The sequence below is a fragment of the Panthera onca genome, chromosome X (assembly GCF_046562875.1).
Source record: "Panthera onca isolate mPanOnc1 chromosome X, mPanOnc1 haplotype 2, whole genome shotgun sequence".
NCBI lineage: Eukaryota > Metazoa > Chordata > Mammalia > Carnivora > Felidae > Panthera > Panthera onca.
The window spans coordinates 59,719,766-59,739,211 of record NC_138357.1 but is presented as its reverse complement, the minus strand read 5'-3'; the positions used below and the strand labels follow the sequence as shown (position 1 = coordinate 59,739,211).

General features: G+C 38.0%; 1 protein-coding gene across 1 annotated transcript in view; it reads right to left on the bottom strand.

Annotated features, from left to right (window-relative positions):
* The window catches only part of HDX (highly divergent homeobox), a 173,457-nt gene that overhangs the window by 115,528 nt on the left and 38,483 nt on the right, over nt 1–19,446 (bottom strand). The window contains exon 3 of the mRNA XM_081794323.1: nt 17,415–18,527. Coding sequence (XP_081650449.1) covers nt 17,415–18,527 — 1,113 coding nt within the window. The remainder of the gene's footprint in view (nt 1–17,414; nt 18,528–19,446) is intronic.

The window sequence follows — 19,446 nt, the reverse complement described above, 5'->3', positions numbered from 1 at the left end:
AAGAATGAAAAAAAGTAAGCAGGGCCTAAAGAAACTTATGAGACATTAACAAGCAGAGCAATATGTGTATTATTAGAAGCCCCGAAAGGAAAAGTAAAAAGAAAGAGGAAGAGAAATTATTTGAATAATATCTGAAAACTTCCCAAAACTGAGGAAAGTCATTGACATACAAATCCACAAAGCTCAACAAACTGTAACTAGGATAAATTCAAAGACATTCACATGAAGATACATTATAATCAAACTGTCAAAAGACACATACAAGGAATCTTGAAAGCAGCAAAAGTGACTCATTACACACAGGGGCTGACACCAACCAGCACTCAGATTTGGCAGACCAAAGTCCTAACTGCAATGCCCAAGTAATAGTCCCACCCAGTGGTTTGGCTTATCTGCAGAGCCAACATGGTTGTGCAGTCTGACCAGGGAATTCAGCAAGGTACAATTCTGCCTGATTCAGGTCTTTGAATGAAGAGCTTTCTAACCCTACAGTCTGGTTTGTCTCCACCCAGGCAGGGTGGCTGAGTCATAGCCAAACCCACTGCTGAATGTAGCTCCCAGCCATACCTAACCAGAAAAGGCTAGCCAGAACACCTTGAAGCTGCACAACTCAGCAGCACTAGATCAGAGTGTGGCAGGCAAAGCTCATCATCCACAGAGCAAAGCCAGTGGCACTGTTCAGCTAGGGAATTTGGACAGTAAGTCAACTTGAATCAAGACCATAAATAAAGAGCTTTTCCAAGTTTGGAGTCAAGCTGCCCAGGTAGAGGAGCTAATTAATAACCCCTTTCATTGATGAGCATAGCTCCAGACCCTTGGACCAGAGACCCTGACTGGGAATACACAGGAAGCTTCTGGGGTCTGGTCATCCTGTATGCTCAGCAGTGGAGCTACTTCTGACCATGCCTACTGCTAAGTGTAGCTCCCAGTCCCAACTGACAAGAAAGCCTGGCTGAAACATCTGGAGAGCTGCATACCCCAGCAATACTTGACTGCAGACTCTGGCAGGAAAACCTGATCAGCCTCAGAGCACAGCCAGTGACCCCATTCAGTCAGGTAGCTTGGTGGTATGGTTTGACTTGAGTCAAGACCAAAAACAAAGAGCCTTTCCAGTCTTGAAAATAGCTCTTTTGTTCTACCCACAGAAACAAATTTGTAGCCCATTCCATGGCTGAATACAGCCTTCACCCTTACCAACCAGGGAACCTAATGAGCACATTGAAAGCTGAACAGTTCATCCAACAACCTTGCTTGAAGTGGCACTTAGAGAGCAGAAGCCCATGGCTTTCCATGCAAAAGTAAAACTGGTAACCTTATCTGGCTAGGGAATTCAGTACCCGCTCTTGCCTGATTTAAATCTACAAACAAGGAGACATGAAGACTCTGGGGTCTATTCTGTTATACTGAACCATTTCAAAGTATCATCTATTACTGAATATAGTACCCAGACTTAACCATCTATACAGCCTGTCCAGGGAACCCAGGCAACTCTAGAATACAACCTACAGCCTTGCTTGTACACAGAATCAAGCCAGTAGTCCTATTCAACTGTTCTCAGCCAGGGGAAGCCCAGCGAACTCAGAGCTCACAATAACCTTGCCCCCAAATAGATCCTGATAGCAAGCTCCACATTCTCAAGGACATTGCCAACAGGCATATTCAGAAACCCAAAGTGAGCTGACTGGTGAAGAACTGTCTCTGCCAAAGAGAACCTATAAAGTCTGGAAGAGGAGACTGCTTACTCAAATGCACAAGCACCAAATAAACAATCAAGGATCATGAAAAATCATTAAACATGACACCACCAAAGAAAACATAATAAAATTTCAAAAACTGGCCCTAAATAAATGGAGATCTATGAACATTCATAAAAAGAATTTAGAACAATCCCTTTAAAGTGAACTAGTGAAGTAAACTATAAGAATACACACAAAATAAATGAAATTTGGGAAGTAATGCATGAACAAAAAGAGAAGTTCAACAAAGAAATAGAAACCATTGGAAAAACAAAGAAAAACACTAGAAAGCATAGATCTGAAAAAGACAATGACTAAATTGAACAATTCAATGGAGAGCTTCAAAAGCAGACCCAATCATGCAGAAAAAAGAAGAAGAGACCTAGAAGATAGACCATTTGAAATTACATAGTCACAGGATCAAAAAGAAAAAAAGAATAAAAAGGAGGGAAGAAAGTCCATGGAATTTATGGGACACAATTAAAAAACAATATCCACGTTATGAGAATACCAGAAAGAGAATAGTATAGAAAGTATATTTGAAGCAAAAATGGCTGAAAACGCCCCATACCTGGGGAGTAAAATTAACATGACATATCCATGAGGCCAAAAGGACCCAAAATAGTTTGAACCTGAGTAGGGTTATACTAAGATACATTATAACTAAACTGTCAAAAGTCAGACAAAGAAAGGTTTTGAAAGCAGCAAGAAAGAAGAAAGAAGTTACATACAAGGGAACCACTATAAGACTATAAGCAGATATCTCAAAAGAAACTTTTCAGGCCAGAAGATAATGGAATTATATATTCAAAATATTAACAAAAAAAAAAAAACCTGTCAACCAAGAATCTATACCTAGCAAAGCTGTCCTTCAGAAATATTTTCTTGAATAAACAAAAGCTGAGGGAGTTCACGACTACTAGACCTGCCTTACAAGAAATGTTAAAGGGAGTTCTACTAATAATATTAAAAATATGCTAATACCATACAAACATATAAAGGTAGAATAAAACTCACAGGTAATTGTAAATATATGGTAGTAAAACAACAAAATACTATATATAGTAAATATAAATAAAGTTAGACTCTGTAATATGGAAATGGTGGTGCATAATTTGCTTACACCTATACTTTAAAAGTTAAAAGAACAAAGTAAAAAATAACTTTAAGTGCCAAAACTTGTGATTGGTTACACAATATAAAAATCATGTAAACTACAGCATCTATAACCTAAAACTTGATGGGAGAAGTAAATGTAAAAGAAACAGATTACCTGAATGGATGGAAAAAAAACATGACCCAATAATATGCTGCCTACAAGACACTTGCTTTAGGCTTAAAGACATGCAAAGACTGTATATGAAGACACAGAAAAAATATTTCAAGCACATTGTAAAACAAAGCAGAAATCTCTATACTTATATCAGACAAATTAAACTAATCTAAACAGGTGAAAAAGAGACAAAGAAGGACATTATACAATGATAAGGGGGTCAAATCCATCAAGACAATATAACAATTCTAAATGTTTATGTATCCAACATCAGAGGACCTAAATATATAAAGTAAAAAGTAAAAGAACTAAAAGACAAAATAAACATAAACATAAACACATTAATAGTTGTGGACTTTATATTTTTAAGTTTTTATTAAAAATCCAGTTAGTTAACACACAGTATAATATTAGTTTCAAGTGTACAACTTAGTGATTCAACACTTACATAAACACCCAGGGCTCATCACAAGTGCCCTCCTTAATCCCCATCACCTATTTAACCCAGTCCCCACCCATCTCCCATCTGGTAATCAACAGTTTGCTCTCTATAGTTAAGAGTCTGTTTCTAGGTTTGGTCTCTCCTTTTTCCCCCCTATTATTGTTTGTTTTATTTCTTAAATTCCACATACCAGTGAAATCACATGGTATTTGTCTTTCTCTGACTGATTTATTTCGCTCAGCATAATACTCTCTAGTTCCATCCAAGTAGGTAAAAATGGAAAAATTTCATTCTTTATTTAAGGCTAACTAATATTTCACTGTATATATACATATCACTTCTTTATCCATTCATCACACAATGGACATTTGGGCTCTTTCCATAATTTGGTTATGGTTGATAATGCTGCTATAAACATTGAGGTGCATGTATCACTGAATTGGGTAGAAGTACAATACCTGGATGATAGGGTAGTTCTATGTTTAACTTTTTTAGGAACCTCCATACTGTTCTCCAGAGTGGCTGCACCAGTTTGTGTTCCCACTAACAGTGTAAACAAATGAAAATGAAAACACAAAGGTCAAAAACCTTTGGGATAAAGCAAAAGTGGTCCTCAGTGGGAAGTATATAGCAATACAGGCCTACCTCAAGAAGCAAGAAAAATCTCAAATAAACAACCTAATCTTACACCTAGAAGAGCTAGAAAAAGTATAGCAAACAATGTCTACAGATGGAAAAAGAGGGAAATAATAATGATTAGAGCAGAAATAAATTTTACAGAAACAAACAAAGAATAGATCAATAAAACCAGGTGCTGGTTCTTTCAAAAAGTTAATAAAATTGATAAACTTTTAGCCAGACTTATCAAAAGGAAATCAGAAAAGACTTAAAAAAAAAATTCACTAATGAGAAAGGAGAAATAACCAACACCACAGAAATGTAAACAATTATAAGAGAGTATTATGAAAAACTATATGCAAACATATTGCAAAACATGGAAGAAATGGATAAATTCCTAGAAACATATGAACTACAAAAACTGAAACAGGAAGAAATAGAAAATTTGAATAGACTGATAACCAGCAAAGAAATTGAATCAGTAACTCCAAATGTCCCAACAAACAAAAGTACAGGGCCAAATAGCTATCACAGGCGAACTCTACCAAACATCTAAAGAAGACTTAACTATTCTCAAATTATTACAAAAAATGCCTAGGAATTGAAGGAAAAATTCCAAATTCATTCTATGAGGCCAGCATTACCTTGATAAGAAAAATATATAAAGACTCCACTAAAAAAGAGAAGAACAGGCCAATATCCCTGATCAACATGTATGCAAAAATTCTCAATAAAATACTAGCAAACCAAATAGAACAATCCATTTAAAAAATAAACCACAATCTAGTGGGACTTATTGCTCCACTGAAAGGGTGGCTCAATATTCACAAATCAATCAACATGATACACCACATAAAGAACAGAAAGTATAAGCAGCATATGATCATCTCAATAGATGCAGAAGAAGCATTTGACAAAATACAGTATCCGTTTATGATAAAAAATCTCAAGAAAGTAGGCTTAGAGAGAACATAATGTAATAAATGTCATATACCACAAACACACAGATAATATCATCCTCAATGGGGGAGAAACTGAGAGCTTTTCCTCTAAAGTCAGGAAGAAGACAGGGATGCCCACTTGCACAACTGTTATGTAACATAATACTGGAAGTCCTAGCCACAACAACCAGACAACAAGACATAAAAGGCATCCAATTGGAAAGGAGGAAGTCAAACTTAATTACTTGGATATGACATGATACTCTATATAGAAAATGTAAAAGACTCCACCAAAAATTTGCTAGAAATGATACATGAATTCAGTCATGTCATAGGATACGAAATCAACATATAGAAATCTGTTGCATTTCTATATATCAATAATGAAGCAGTAGAAATACAAACTCAGGAATTGATCCTATTTACAACTGCACCCAAAACAAAAGATACCTAGGAATAAGCCTACCTCAATAGTTAAAACATCTGTACTCTGGAAAGTATAAAACAATCCAGAAAGAAATTGAAGATGACACAAAGAAATGGAAAAGGATTCCATGCTCATGGATTGGAAGAACAAATGCTATGAAAATGTCTACACTACCCAAAGCAATCTACACACATAATATAATCCCTATCAAAATAACACTAGCATTTTTCACAGAGCTATAACAAACAATCCTAAAACTTGTATGGAACTACAAAAGATTTCAAATAGCTAAAGTAAACTTGAAAAAGAAAAGCAAAGCTAAAATCATGACAATGCCAGGATCAATTTATATTACAAAGCTGTAGTGATCAAGACACTATGGTAATGACACAAAAACAAACATCTAGATCAATAGAACAGAATAGAAAACCCAAAATGAACCCACAGCTAAATGGTCAATTAAGGGAGGTTCCGGAAGATGGCGGCGTAGGAGGACGCGGGGCTCACAGTGCGTCCTGCCGATCACTTAGATTCCACCTACACCTGCCTAAAGAACCCAGAAAACCGCCAGAGGATTAGCAGAAGGGAGTCTCCGGAGTCAAGGGCAGACTAGAGGCCCACGGAAGAGGGTAGGAAGGGCGGCGAGGCGGTGCGCGCTCCACGGACTGGCGGGAGGGAGCCGGGGTGGAGGGGCGGCTCGCCGGCCAAGCAGAGCCCCCGAGTCTGGCTGGCAAAAGCGGAGGGGCCGGACGGACTGTGTTCCCACAGCAAGCGCGACTTAGCGTCTGGGAGGTCATAAGTGAACAGCTCTGCTCGGAAAGCGGGAAGGCTGGAGGACAAAGGGAGGGAGAGCTGCTGAGCCCCCGGACGGCAGAGCTCAGCTTGGCGGGGAACAAAGGCGCCAGCGCCATCTCCCCCGCCCATCCCCCAGCCAAAATCCCAAAGGGAACCAGTTCCTGCCAGGGAACTTGCTCGCTCCGCGCAAACACCCAACTCGGTGCTTCTGCGGAGCCAAACCTCCGGCAGCGGATCTGACTCCCTCCCGCTGCCACAGGGCTCCTCCTGAAGTGGATCACCTAAGGAGAAGCGAGCTAAGCCTGCCCCTCCAGCCCCCGTGCACCTTGCCTACCCACCCCAGCTAATACGCCAGATCCCCAGCAACACAAGCCTGGCAGTGTGCAAGTAGCCCAGACGGGCCACGTCACCCCACAGTGAATCCCGCCCCTAGGAGAGGGGAAGAGAAGGCACACACCAGTCTGACTGTGGCCCCAGCAGTGGGCTGGGGGCAGACATCGGGTCGGACTGCGGCCCCGCCCACTAACTCCAGTTATACACCACAGCACAGGGGAAGTGCACTGCAGGTCCTCACCACGCCAGGGACTCTCCAAAATGACCAAACGGAAGAATTCCCCTCAGAAGAATCTCCAGGAAATAACAACAGCTAATGAACTGATCAAAAAGGATTTAAATAATATAACAGAAAGTGAATTTAGAATAATAGTCATAAAATTAATCGCTGGGCTTGAAAACAGTATACAGGACAGCAGAGAATCTCTTGCCACAAAGATCGAGGGACTAAGGACCAGTCACGAGGAGCTGAAAAACGCTTTAAACGAAATGCAAAATAAAATGGAAACCGCGATAGCTCGGCTTGAAGAGGCACAGGAGAGAATAGGTGAACTAGAAGATAAAGTTATGGAGAAAGAGGAAGCTGAAAGAAAGAGAGATAAAAAAATGCAGGAGTATGAGGGGAAAATTAGAGAACTAAGTGATACACTAAAAAAAAATAATATATGCATAATTGGTATCCCAGAGGAGGAAGAGAGAGGGAAAGGTGCTGAAGGGGTACTTGAACAAATTATAGCTGAGAACTTCCCTGAACTGGGGAAGGAAAAAGGCATTGAAATCCAAGAGGCACAGAGAACTCCCTTCAGACGTCACTTGAATCGATCTTCTGCATGACATATCATAGTGAAACTGGCAAAATACAAGGATAAAGAGAAAATTCTGAAAGCAGCAAGGGATAAACGTGCCCTCACATATAAAGGGAGACCTATAAGACTCGTGACTGATCTCTCCTTTGAAACTTGGCAGGCCAGAAAGGCTTGGCACGATATCTACAGTGTGCTAAACAGAAAAAATATGCAGCCGAGAATCCTTTATCCAGCAAGTCTGTCATTTAGAATAGAAGGAGAGATAAAGGTCTTCCCAAACAAACAAAAACTGAAGGAATTTGTCACCACGAAACCAGCCCTACAAGAGATCCTAAAGGGGATCCTGTGAGACAAAGTACCAGAGACATCACTACAAGCATAAAACATACAGACATCACAATGACTCTAAACCCATATCTTTCTATAATAACACTGAATGTAAATGGATTAAATGCGCCAACTAAAAGACATAGGGTATCAGAATGGATAAAAAAACAAGACCCATCTATTTGCTGTCTACAAGAGACTCATTTTAGATCTGAGGACACCTTTAGATTGAGAGTGAGGGGATGGAGAACTATCTATCATGCTCCTGGAAGCCAAAAGAAAGCTGGAGTAGCCATACTTATATCAGACAAACTAGACTTTAAATTAAAGGCTGTAACAAGAGATGAAGAAGGGCATTATATAATAATCACAGGGTCTATCCACCAGGAAGAGCTAACTATTATAAATGTCTATGCGCCAAATACCCGAGCCCCCAGATATATAAAACAATTACTCATAAACATAAGCAACCTTATTGATAAGAATGTGGTCATTGCAGGGGACTTTAACACCCCACTTACAGAAATGGATAGATCATCTAGACACACAGTCAATAAAGAAACAAGGGCCCTGAATGATACATTGGATCAGATGGACTTGACAGATATATTTAGAACTCTGCATCCCAAAGCAACAGAATATACTTTCTTCTCGAGTGCACATGGAACATTCTCCAAGATAGATCATATACTGGGTCACAAAACAGCCCTTCATAAGTTTACAAGAATTGAAATTTTACCATGCATACTTTCAGACCACAATGCTATGAAGCTTGAAATCAACCACAGGAAAAAGTCTGGAAAACCTCCAAAAGCATGGAGGTTAAAGAACACCCTACTAACGAATGAGTGGGTCAACCAGGCAATTAGAGAAGAAATTAAAATATATATGGAAACAAACGAAAATGAAAATACAACAATCCAAACGCTTTGGGATGCAGCGAAGTCAGTCCTGAGAGGAAAATACATTGCAATCCAGGCCTATCTCAAGAAACAAGAAAAATCCCAAATACAAAATCTAACAGCACACCTAAAGGAAATAGAAGCAGAACAGCAAAGGCAGCCTAAACCCAGCAGAAGAAGAGAAATCATAAAGATCAGAGCAGAAATAAACAATATAGAATCTAAAAAAACTGTAGAGCAGATCAACGAAACCAAGAGTTGGTTTTTTGAAAAAATAAACAAAACTGACAAACCTCTAGCCAGGCTTCTCAAAAAGAAAAGGGAGATGACCCAAATGGATAAAATCATGAATGAAAATGGAATGATTACAACCAATCCCTCAGAGATACAAACAATTATCAGGGAATACTATGAAAAATTATATGCCAGCAAAGTGGACAACCTGGAAGAAATGGACAAATTTCTAAACACCCACACTCTTCCAAAACTCAATCAGGAGGAAATAGAAAGCTTGAACAGACCCATAACCAGCGAAGAAATTGAATCGGTTATCAAAAATCTCCCAACAAATAAGAGTCCAGGACCAGATGGCTTCCCAGGGGAGTTCTACCAGACATTGAAAGCAGAGATAATACCTATCCTTCTCAAGCTATTCCAAGAAATAGAAAGGGAAGGAAAACTTCCAGACTCATTCTATGAAGCCAGTATTACTTTGATTCCTAAACCAGACAGAGACCCAGTAAAAAAAGAGAACTACAGGCCAATATCCCTGATGAATATGGATGCAAAAATTCTTAATAAGATACTAGCAAATCGAATTCAACAGCATATAAAAAGAATTATTCACCATGATCAAGTGGGATTCATTCCTGGGATGCAGGGCTGGTTCAACATTCGCAAATCGATCAACGTGATACATCACATTAACAAAAAAAAAGAGAAGAACCATATGATCCTGTCAATCGATGCAGAAAAGGCCTTTGACAAAATCCAGCACCCTTTCTTAATAAAAACCCTTGAGAAAGTCGGGATAGAAGGAACATACTTAAAGATCATAAAGGCCATTTATGAAAAGCCCACAGCTAACATCATCCTCAACGGGGAAAAACTGAGAGCTTTTTCCCTGAGATCAGGAACACGACAGGGATGCCCACTGTCACCGCTGTTGTTTAATATAGTGCTGGAAGTTCTAGCATCAGCAATCAGACAACAAAAGGAAATCAAAGGCATCCAAATTCGCAAAGATGAAGTCAAGCTTTCGCTTTTTGCAGATGACATGATATTATACATGGAAAATCCGATAGACTCCACCAAAAGTCTGCTAGAACTGATCCATGAATTCAGCAAAGTTGCAGGATACAAAATCAATGTGCAGAAATCAGTTGCATTCTTATACACTAACAATGAAGCAACAGAAAGACAAATGAAGAAACTGATCCCATTCACAATTGCACCAAGTAGCATAAAATACCTAGGAATAAATCTAACCAAAGATGTAAAAGATCTGTATGCTGAAAACTATAGAAAGCTTATGCAGGTAATTGAAGAAGATATAAAGAAATGGAAAGACATTCCCTGCTCATGGATTGGAAGAATAAATATTGTCAAAATGTCAATACTACCCAAAGCTATCTACACATTCAATGCAATCCCAATCAAAATTGCACCAGCATTCTTCTCGAAACTAGAACAAGCAATCCTAAAATTCATATGGAACCACAAAAGGCCCCGAATAGCCAAAGTAATTTTGAAGAAGAAGACCAAAGAAGGAGGCATCACAATCCCAGACTTTAGCCTCTACTACAAAGCTGTCATCATCAAGACAGCATGGTATTGGCATAAAAACAGACACATAGACCAATGGAATAGAATAGAAACCCCAGAACTAGACCCACAAACGTATGGCCAACTCATCTTTGACAAAGCAGGAAAGAACATCCAATGGAAAAAAGACAGTCTCTTTAACAAATGGTGCTGGGACTACTGGACAGCAACATGCAGAAGGTTGAAACTAGACCACTTTCTCACACCATTCACAAAAAGAAACTCAAAATGGATAAAGGACCTGAATGTGAGACAGGAAACCATCAAAACCTTAGAGGAGAAAGCAGGAAAAGACCTCTCTGACCTCAGCCGTAGCAATCTCTTACTCGGCACATCCCCAAAGGCAAGGGAATTAAAAGCAAAAGTGAATTACTGGGACCTTATGAAGATAAAAAGCTTCTGCACAGCAAAGGAAACAGTCAACAAAACTAAAAGGCAACCAACGGAATGGGAAAAGATATTTGCAAATGACACATCGGACAAAGGGCTAGTATCCAAAATCTATAAAGAGCTCATCAAACTCCACACCCGAAAAACAAATAACCCAGTGAAGAAATGGGCAGAAAACATGAATAGACACTTCTCTAAAGAAGACATCCGGATGGCCAACAGGCACATGAAAAGATGTTCAACGTCGCTCCTTATCAGGGAAATACAAATCAAAACCACACTCAGATACCACCTCACGCCAGTCAGAGTGGCCAAAATGAAGAAATCAGGAGACTATAGATGCTGGAGAGGATGTGGAGAAACAGGAACCCTCTTGCACTGTTGGTGGGAATGCAAATTGGTGCAGCCGCTCTGGAAAGCAGTGTGGAGGTTCCTCAGAAAATTAAAAATAGACCTACCCTATGACCCAGCAATAGCACTGCTAGGAATTTATCCAAGGGATACAGGAGTACTGATGCATAGGGGCACCTGTACCCCAATGTTTATAGCGGCACTCTCAACAATAGCCAAATTATGGAAAGAGCCTAAATGTCCATCAACTGATGAGTGGATAAAGAAATTGTGGTTTATATACACAATGGAATACTACGTGGCAATGAGAAAAAATGAAATATGGCCTTTGTAGCAACATGGATGGAACTGGAGAGTGTGATGCTAAGTGAAATAAGCCATACAGAGAAAGACAGATACCATATGGTTTCAGTCTTATGTGGATCCTGAGAAACATAACAGAAACCCATGGGGGAGGGGAAGGGAAAAAAAAAAAAAAAAAAAAGAGGTTAGAGTGGGAGAGAGCCAAAGCATAAGAGACTGTTAAAAACTGAGAACAAACTGAGGGTTGATAGGGGGGTGGGAGGGAGGGCAGGGTGGGAGGGAGGGCAGGGTGGGTGATGGGTATTGAGGAGGGAACCTTTTGGGATGAGCACTGGGTGTTGTATGGAAACCAATTTGACAGTAAATTTCATATATTAAAAAATAAAAAAAAAATAAATGGTCAATTAATATTCAACAAAGCAGGAAAGAATATCCAATGAAAAAAAGACATTCTCTTCAACAAATGGTGTTGGGAAAACTTGACAGCAACATGCAAAAGAATTAAACTGGACCACTTTCTTACACTGTACACAATAATAAATTCAAAATAGATGAAAGACCTAAATGTGAGACAGGAAACCATCAAAATCCTAGAGGAGAACACAGGCAGTAACTTCTTTCCCATCAGCAATAGCAACCTCTTACTAGATACATCTCCTGAGTCAAGGGAAACAAAAGCAAACATGAACTATTGAGACAAGAAGCTTCTGCACAGCTAAGGAAACAATCAGCAAAATTAAAAGGCAACCTACCGAATTGGAGAAGATATTTGCAAACGACACATCTGATAAAGGGTTAGTAACCAAAATATATAAAGAATATATAAAAATGAACAACCAAAAACATTTAATCCAGTCAACAATGGACAGAAGACATGAATAGACTTTTTTTTTCAAAGAAGTCATCCATATGGCCAACAGACACATGATCACTCATCATCAGAGAAATAGAAAGCAAAACTACAAGGAGATACCTTCTCACACTTGTCAGAATGGCTAAAATTAACAACTTAGGAAACAACAGGTGTTGGCAAGGATGTGGAGAAAGGGGAACCCTCTTACACTGCTGGTGGCCATGCAAACTGATGCAGGAAGTCTGGAAAGCAGTATGGGAGTTCCTCAAAAAGTTAAAAATAGAATTACTCTAATATCCAGCAATTTCACTATCAGATATTTACCCAAAGGATACAAAAATATGGATTTGAAGGGGTACATTTACCCCATTATTTATAGCAGCATTATCAACAGTAGCCAAATTATGGATAAAGCCCAAATGTCCATTGACTGATGAATGGATAAAGAAGGTGTGGTATATACATACAAGGGAATATTCCTCAACTATAAAAAAGAATGAAATATTGCCATTTGCAATGACATGGATGGAGCTAGAGAGTATTATGCTAAGGGAAATAAGTTAGTCAGTGAAAGACAAATAATAGCATATGATTTCACTCATGTGGAATTTAAGAAAAAACACAAATCAACATGGGGGAAAAAGGAGTGAAGGAAACCATAAAATAGTTTCTTAACTATAGAGAATAAACTTAGGGTTGCTGCAGTGGAGGTTGGTGGGGGAATGGGTTAAGTTGCCAATGGGTATTGAGGAGGGCACGTGTGGTGGTGGTTATTGGGTGTTGTATATAAATGATCAATCAGTAAGTTCTACAGCTGAAATTAATATTATACTGTATGTTAACTAACTGGAAGTTAAATTTAAAAAATGACTATCATCGATAGTGCTGCTATAAACATTGGGGTGCATGGGTCCCTTCAAAACAGCATACCTGTATCCCATGGATACATACCAAGTAGTGCAATTGCTGGGTCATAGGGTAGTTATATTTTTAATTTTTTGAGGACCCTCCATACTGTTTTCCAGAGTGGATGCACCAGCTTGCATTCCCACCAGCAGTGCAAAAGAGATCCTCTTTCTCCGCATCCTCGCCAACATCTGTTGTTGCCTGAGTTGTTAATGTTAGCCATTCTGACAGGAGTAAGGTGGTATCTCATTGTGGTTTTTATTTGTATTTCCCTAATGATGTACTGTATGCTAACTAATTTGGATGTAAATTTAAAAAAATAAAATTAAATAAAAACTTGAAACTATCAAAAAATAAGGTTTACATAAAATGAAATAAATTGTCCTCTAAAGAAAAAAAAAAGGAACTAAACTATAGTATCCTGATATAGGCACCCTCTGACAGTTTCCTTACTACCACTTCAAATCTTAATATGGCATTCCCAAAAGGTTCCAAAACAGATCTGATTTCAACTTTTCAGCATCCTCTAGGATTCCCTCAATTTGCTCTCATTCACCTAGATAGCTTGGAACTAGACCTTCTTGCAGGAAGACCTCAGCAGCTTGAAGATACCTGGTGTAACAGGAAGAGGCAGATATCTTTGTTATACAGTCCTAAAGTCAGAAACTAATGAGAATTGCTTGCTTATAGTTTCACAGCTAGGAAGTTGCCAATATGGCCATAGATTCTATTTTTCTAAGTCCTCACCTAACAGTAATATATCTTGGTAATAGAACTTCTTCTGAATTTTAAAGAATAACTACCATGGACTGAATGCGTGTGTCATAGTTGAATTAATATGTTGAAACCTAATCACCAGTGTGATGGTGTTTGGAGGATGGGCTTTTGAGAGGTGATTAGGTCATGAGAATGGAGCCTTCATAAATGGGATTAATGTCCTTATAATAGAGAACCTAGAGAGCTCCTTTGCCCCTTCTGCCATATGTGGACACAGAAGACAGTCATTTATCAATTAGAAAGCAGCCCTTTACCAGATACCAGCCCTTTGTCAGCATCTTGATCTTGGGCTTCCTAGCCACCAAAACTGTGAGAAATAAATGTTTGTTGTTTAGTCCTCCCAGTCAATCGTATGTTTGTTATAGAAGCCCAAATGGACTAAGACATTTTCATGGACTACACTTCCTCAGGCTGCTTTGATTTCCCCAAATCTCAACTAATTAAAAGAAAGGAGGGGCAAAACAATGCCCCAAGGTTCTCTGCAAACACTCTTTCCCATACAATCTAAGGTCAAGTTGGAGGAAGTGTGGTATAATATTAATAAGTGTACACACATTATGGTAAAGTTGATGGGTAATCTTCAGTCTTCTTTCAGTCAGCACTACAGGTATTTATTCTTCAACTACCCTGTGATAATTGTGGGCTTTTGAAATATTTTATTTGAATATAAAGGAGACCTGGGCTACCAGAGTTTCAATAATTTTCCAACTACAATGTCATATGTATAAGACAGTTTATGTGCCAGGGAATGTAAAAGTAGCTTTGCACTGATTGTGACATAATCATGTCACAGCTTTCCTGTGAAACAGATGTTACTAACCACATTATATAAATGAGGAAACTGTTAAACAGAGAAGTTATGCCACTTGCCTGAGGCCTCCCAAGTAGAAAGTGGCAGAACCTAGATTTGAGTGCAGGCCTATCAGGCTCTAAGCCGATGCTCTTCATTGTTGTCAGACTGCCTTTCTTTAAAGAGATTACTATTCCAAAAAGTTGCTAAGCTTTTTCCTTTTAAGAGGTTCTTTTATATAAAACAAATTTAATTTTAAGTGTTCTGTCAAGAAAAAAAATGTAGACTGTAAAAAAGTAAAACATATGGGGCACCTGGGTGGCTCAGTCAGTTAAGTGTCCAACTTCGGCTCAGGTCATGATCTTGTGGTCTGTGAGTTTGAGCCCCGCATCAGGCTCTGTGCTGACAGCTTGGAGCCTGGAGCCTGCTTCAGATTCTGTGTCTCCTTCTTTTTCTGACCCTCCCCCACTCACACTCTCTCTTTCTCTCTCTCTCAAAAATAAATAAACATTAAAAAAGTTTAAGGTAAAACATAGGTTAACTTATTTTTAAGGAAGTTGTTGGCTTATGAAAAAATAAAAATTAAACTGCACTTTCAGGCTTCCAAATACCCTACACAGTTGAAATCATTAGGCTGTGTGGTAAAACAGAAAAAAAAATAACCACATGATATATTTTTTACTTGGGATCCTGGTTCTGTCATGTACATACTAGCTGTGTGATCCTGGGCAAGTTACCAAAATATATATAAATTACCTATATGTTCAGAGTGGCCTATATGTCCAGAAGATTCAATGAGATCAGGTATATAAGGTGACTGATGATGCCTGGTATGTGGAATACGCTCAACAGATGGTAAATGTTATTGTTATGGCTATTATTAAGAACAACACTAATGGGGTAAAGAAGTACAAAGGAGAAGGTAAATTAAAACTGGTTTGTGTGAGGATCTTAATAGTATGATTCATTGTTACTTTAAGCATGTTTTAGGAAAGAACAACACAGAAAAATGTGTAGATTCTCAATAGTAAATGAATACTAATGATGATGACAGAGTCCTCTTCTGTTAGGGCTAGGTGCCAGAGAGATTCTTCCTATACTCTGTTACTGCTTTTCATTTTGAAGCAGGGAGCTATAAGATGGAGGGAGTTAAGAGAATTTGGTTCCTTATATTGGTTGAGAATAGCCTGGAAGCACGTTAAGTCCAGATTTTTTAATTTTTTTGTATTATTTATTTTTGACAGAGAGAAAGAGAAATAAAGAACACAAATGGGAGAGGGGCAGAGAGAGAGGGAGACAGAGGATCCAAAGCAGGCTCTGTGCTGACAGCAGAAAGCCCAAGGTAGGGCCAAACCCACAAACTTCTAGATCATGACCTGAGCTGAAATCAGAGGCTTAACCAACTGAGCCACCCAGATGCGCCTTAAGTCCAGATTATACTTAAATACTGTGGTTGAAAAAAATCAAAGTGTCTAGCTATTAGCAAGGAAAAATAGCAAACATCCATGTCCTGCTATTAAAATTCACAGAAACATGTTTTTCAGAGAAATCTTGGTCTTAAGAGATGTTCTGAGGTGGGCTTTCACCTCTCTTTTGAGATTATTTGAAGCATATCTAAACAACTGAATATGTGAAGCAGTGTAGAAATAACACCTATTTTTTACACAGGTTTGAAGTTGCTTTACATTTAAATCTGAATGTCTCTTCTCTATAAACATTTTTAAAACTTTATCAATATTCCACTTGATGTTTTAATAAAGTATTTACTTTTAGAAAAAGTAGTTGACTGAGTTACTGCATACTATGACTTCTCAGCCATCATCTCTTGGGGAAATGATTGACTTGCTTTGCCAGTTATGCATGGAAAGCACTACTCATCTATTGACAGCTTCCAAAACTGCAAGTAAAAACCATCACAGGAATAATCTATGTTCAAGTGGATGAACTTAGTCAATTTAGTCTTATTTTAGTAATGGGAAATGCCATGCTTCCTGAACAAAATAATTTTATATGTCAGGAGACATAAAATTCCTGAACAATAATTCCTGAATTATTCCTGAATTATTAGGAATTCCTAATAATTCCTGAACAAAATCATTTTAAATGTCAGGAGAAAGCTTCCATGATTATATTCCATGGGAAAAAAACTAAGCAATTTAAACATGACAAAGACAGCATAACATTCAGCAAATAGTTGACCTCAAACTACCAATTTGAAGCAAAAAATCTCAAATTACTTCAAAGTGTGAGTTAAGTGATGGGGCACCTGGGTGGCTCAGTCAGTTAAGCAGCGGACTTGCTCAGGTCATGATCTTGCAGTTTGTGTTTTCGAGCCCCACATTGGGCTATGCGCTGACAGTTCAGAACCTGGAGCCTGATTTGGATTCTGTTTCTCCCTTTCTCTGCTACTCCCCCACTCTTGCTCTGTCCCTGTCTCTCAAAATTAAATGAACATTAAAAAAAATAAAACAAAGAAACAAAAAAAAAACAAAAAACAAACAAACAAAAAACACAGTATGAGTTAAGTGACCCAGGTTTCATGTTTAACTGGATATCAAACACAGCTTTTTACACCAAACAAAGCTTTTTAAAAATTTTATAAAATGAATGTATACATTACCTGGTAATTGTTTTGGTTTTGTGATAACTTCAATTGGTTTGATGATGCGAAATGTGAAGGAAAATTACTCCGTGATGGATTTGTATTACTGTACATCGTAGTAGCTACTGAATGCAATGAGGTCCGTGGTGTCAAATGGTAGTCTCTGCTTTGATAGAGTACATTGTCTGCCAAGTCTCTAATATTCACCATTTGTGAATTTGGCATATTTCTTCCTGGTCCAGGAAGTACTGTACTTTGGTTCTCTGCTCCAAGGGATCTGCCACTTTCATAAAATCTTGAGTAGCTTGGTATCTGTGCTCCCATCAATGCCAACTCTTCTTCTTTGGCATACTCATCATCAGCATCTCCAGTCTCCATTGCAATGGACAAACAAGTTCCTTCTGCTGAACTAGGCTTCTGTGAGGCATTTCCTCCCAGAATTCTCTGGGGGTAATCACTAACAGCCAATGAAAATACTTCACGGATTTCCAAGTTTTGCGTTCTACAGTAAGGGTCTCTAATAGGTGGCTTTTGCCCACATAAGTTTTGTGATGCTAGACTCATGTGTTCAGGCTTATATGACCTCTGAATTCCAACTGGTTCAATTTTGCAAGGTCGGTGGCACATAGATGGCTTTTGAGGTACCATCATCTCAGAGGCCTGCATTGAAGAGCTTCCATAGTTTTTCTTTGTGTGACTGTATACTGAATTTCCAGCATTTAGCACACTTGTCTGTCTTGACAAGATAATTGTTTTTTCACCTAAGAGCAGAGAAGCATTTTTACAGTGTGCTACTTGTCTTTGAACAGGAATGTGCAACTGAAACTCAGTATCATTTTTACTGGCAGTCTTCTGAGTAGGAATTTTATGTGCTTCTGTAATTTGTGTATCTGAATGTTTGGTTGTCCCTTGCCTCCTTGATGAACTTGCTGGACTGTATGCACCAGTTACAATGTCATCATTATTGGCAGATGTCCAAGAAGACTGTTGGCTTGATGGTCTAGTGATGTTAACTACATTTCTGACTGTAATGTCCGGAGCTGTCAAAGAGGTACTGGGAAGAGTTCCTGTTGTTGTTCCTGATTCAGAATTCTTACTACTCATTTTTCTTCTCTTATTGCCAACCCACGTCTGTAAGGATAAAAAATGATATTATAGAAATGTTTTTAACAAAAAAAGAAAAAAAAACTTTCAATGTGATAAATTGTGTTCTCATTGTCATAGAACTATGACAATAGCCTATAATTTTTTCAAACAAAAATATACAATAAAAGAAAAAGTAACTGAAGTATAAGGTCAAAAAAGTAAAAAAATAAATAAAGTATATGGTCAGACATGTTCAAGAACTTGCACTCAATAACTATCTAAGAACTTTGATAATAGAATTGTATTATTGCTTCTCTCCTCAAAACCCATTCAATTAACCTGTAGCAAGAACCCTAAAAATGTTTACATCCCTTTTGTAGTAAATCCATTTCTGGGAATTTATCCTAAAAACAATCATATACAAAGTTATATGGAATTATGTCCATCATATATTTATTTATAATAGTGAGACATTGGAAGGATACTAAAGATAGGGTATTTAATGACATTGGAAAATGCTCATAATATTATTAAACAAATATATACTTGTAATCTTCATGTTTAACAATGTTCTATGACTATATCACAACTTGGTTAATTTAATACTGCTAGATATTACTGGGTTATTTTTAGAAATATTCACTATTATAAATCATAATGAAGTACATGTCATTGTATATGCATCTTTGTGCTATTGGTCCATTACAATGCTATCCTAGAAGGGAAAGTGTTTGATTTTTGATATTTTCAAAGTACTGTCCAAGACTTCCGGTTTCCCCACAACCTCACCAACATTTTACATTATCTTTTTGTAGTGTTTACTAGCCTAGGAGTTAATATAAGGTATATAATTGCTATTTTCATTTGAATTTCTATGGTTACTGTATTAATTAATAAAATCACTTCCTATTAACTTTACTCATTTTTATATTGAGATATTTGTCTTTTTAAATTGATACAATGG